Below are 3,347 nucleotides of genomic sequence, written 5' to 3' on the forward strand. Positions count from 1 at the left end.
TACATATATATATATATATGTTTGTATGTATGTATATTTTTATATCTATGTATATATGTATACATATATATATGAAATAATATATATTTACAAGCTTTGTAACTTTTCGCGAAATGCTTCAACTCGTTCTGTCCGCGGATGATTTATTCATAATATTCTATCCATTTATTTCTCTGTGCTACCAATTACTAATTTATTAGCTGATACTCTCGCTGTGACGGTGACTTCTGAGTTCAGCTGGAGCGACGAGAGCACGATGTCCTCGTTTCAAACTTTGTTACATGATTGGTCTTTTTCTGTATGATTTTTCACATGTCTCCCTTTGTATCCAATGCGTTTGGATGTGCTTGTGCGACCTTTCACTTTATCAGCACTATCGGCCTTAGTTTACACTGTTGACTAATATAGCTGCAACTTTGTCAACTGTACGATGAATTTTCTATTCCGAAACTCCTCGAGCACGCTTTTGGAGATATACATCTACTAGCGGCCCTTGCGCTAAAGGTGTGTTAAATTTATCGCGCTATTTGGTCGTGAGGCTCATTTCAGAAGGTAGAACGGTTCTTCTGGCATCTGCATTTGGGTTATAAGGATCTGGCTGCTGGCTGCTGACTTGAATAGTTGAAGGCGTTGTCCGGAAAACAGCTGACAGTAAGCAACCCACAGAGTGGCACAAAGGCTATGATGAGTCTCTCAAGGCGACAATCTCAGGCATTTTAATCCTTACATCATGGCACGGCGCAGTTACAAACTCGCCGTCAACTCAATTTGCACTTAGATACTTGTTAGGATTCGATAGGAATGTGTACGGATCCATTTTCCATACTGAAGGTGTCAACTCTGCCCTCTTAGTACTTGCGTGCTGAGATGCTTCTTTTTCGTTTAGGATTACATAACCCCTCTCCTGATCGTGAAAAGTGCGACTGATGCCCCGGCTTACGGGACAGGTCACAATGGTCTAGGAAAGCAAACCTATTCTCCGTGCAGGTCTTCGTATATGTCTAGGATGTCCGAATTTTCGGCACTGAAGGAGCACGAGTGGATGCTAATACGGCCAAGTTTATTCGCGTCGCAAGAGGTAATGTCCATTTGTGCCTGTTGCAGTAGTGCATAGTGAAGAATAGTGTGAGTTCAAAAGAAAGGAAAGGTCTTATCAAACACAATTGATAGTACAGTGCGATTCGGTATTAAATCTTTCAAGCAATACAGTTGACAAAACATTGCGTTCAGACCTGGGTTGTCTTCACCGATCAAACAACTACATTATTTAGCTATGAACGCAATAGACAACACAATAAACATACCTGTAAAGAAATCCGATCGGAGTAGACTATTTTATGCAAGTACTCGTGCAGCTCCGGTGAGACAAAGTACTCAGCTTCTTCCGCCAGGAACTCTGTGCGAATTCTCTCTTGCAATTGTGTGGTAGTAGTCTGTGGCAATACCCAGGAGAGTGCCGCAAAAGCTAGTACTCGGGCACTAACCGCTTTACCATTTGGCAAAAGGGTGACCACATTGAGTATCTCCAAGGCTTTCTTGTAGTATTCCTTCTGCTCGTTGGTTGTGAGTACACCATCCGGTTCGGCAAGTGTTTGATGCAGCGAGAATTCGTCAAGCGTGACATCCTCCTGGAAATTTCGGTTTGGCAGTAAAGACAGGTAGAAAGATAGCCATTCACAGGTTGTCATGGGAGTGAGTTGCCATCTCAACACTTGGCACATATGAGTCTCCATAAGCACTATCTCGTCCGCAAAGCAGGCTCCGCAGGTTAAAGCGGCCAGCCTGCTGACCTCAATGGGATACGATTCATGCACTTTACTCGCCATCATCAGCGCCGTAGCTCCGAGCAGCTGGAAGTGCTCCTTGAGTACGGGGGTACGAGACTCCGAGAGAAACCTGTCCACATTCATGCAAGCTGTCTGGTATGTGCGTGTTTGTAATTCATGTTCAACACACACCAGACCCAGCCAGTGAAGAAGCACACAACGCATCTTGTCGGTGATCTCTGGATGTTTGTCTTCGAGAAACTCGTCAGTGATGGCATATCGGGTGTCCACCTCGCATCTGGCCAGCCAATCGTCTCTTCTGGCGGTTCCGCGTTCCACAAAGTCTTGTGCAGTCGGTGAGGCAACTCCACACACTCTGTACGATGTATGCGTGTTCGTGTATGCATCGCCTGTGAGCAGCTGGTTGTGTGTACTATGCGTACTGTGTGTACTTTGTGCCTGGGGCGCTGAGTTGGGCTTGGTTCTCTGTTGCCTCCGTTGGCTGGTCGACGTGGAGCGATTGACCACACGCCCGGTAATGTCGCCGAGTATAGGTCCACCCTGCTGTTTGAGTGTGACCTTGCTTGTCGAATTAAGAATCCCACTAGCTTTCCGCGTGCTACTGATTCGTACAGTACGTTTACGTGTGCACTGCTGTGGCTGTTGTTGGCAGGCACCGCCTACAGATGACACACTTGCTGACTCTGATTGAGTACTTAAGGGTAGACATTGCAATTGAGAGTGATTCATCATCGGTGCTAGCATTGTGTTCTCGGTATCTTCCATTAATTTCAATTTCCGTGCGCTGGCTTTGGATGTGTGTTGATGTATGAGATTGTGTGGCGGAAATTTAGACAAACTTTTTACGCGCAGCAACAAATTATAAATGCCCTGATGTACAAGAGTGAAGAAGGCTATTTAAACGTACCTCGTATAAAAATTTCATTATTTTTTTAACTGCACTTCTTTGTACTACTACTCTCTGAGAGAACTTTCAGTTACAAATTGAAAAATTATAATATCGTGCGTGTGTACTGTGTACAGTGGACACTATACTGTGTACCATCCGTCCGTAACTGATCAACAATTTTTTAAATTTTTAAATATTCTCAGTTGGACTTCAGAAGTTCAGAGTCGAAACTCGAATGTATGTAAATACTCTCGCGTGCAAAGTCCCAATCAGACTCAAAGTTCGTCAAAATTTCGGTTCTCACACAGTGTAGTAATAAAATACTACCGAATTTGGATCAGTTACTTACTACCAAATTCTAGTTCAGTTTTAGTTCCTATTGAGCTGCTATAGTGTGCCGGTATACTACCACAAAACCGTTGATTCCATTTTCCCGCCCAACTTTTGATTGGCCCACAATCCATAAAACAATAGAGTTGAGAGTAACTCTGAACTGAATAACTTCGACCTACAGAAATCAGCTGTGGCATTTAGCCATTTACTTTCCCCCCCCCCCCCAACTCAAAGCCCGCTGCTCAAGTTGGAAGCCCGCGGCCCCGCGGCCCGCGCTCATTAATTTTTTGTTTGCCTATTTTACAAATCAAATTTAGCCAGATGTTGGCGACTTGGGC

The 3,347-nt window shown here is 44.2% G+C and overlaps 1 protein-coding gene across 1 annotated transcript; it reads right to left on the reverse strand.

Annotated features, from left to right (window-relative positions):
- Window positions 1-669: 669 nt before the first annotated feature.
- SARC_11916 (hypothetical protein) lies at window positions 670-2,531 on the reverse strand (the record flags this gene model as incomplete). Its single annotated transcript, XM_014293990.1, has 2 exons — window positions 670-1,095; window positions 1,305-2,531. 2 exons carry the CDS (start codon window positions 2,529-2,531, stop codon window positions 973-975), a joined length of 1,350 nt encoding a protein of 449 aa, XP_014149465.1. The 3' UTR covers window positions 670-972.
- Between the last annotated feature and the right edge of the window lie 816 nt (window positions 2,532-3,347).

This window comes from Sphaeroforma arctica, assembly GCF_001186125.1.
Source record: "Sphaeroforma arctica JP610 unplaced genomic scaffold supercont1.1953, whole genome shotgun sequence".
Classification (NCBI taxonomy): Eukaryota; class Ichthyosporea; order Ichthyophonida; genus Sphaeroforma; species Sphaeroforma arctica.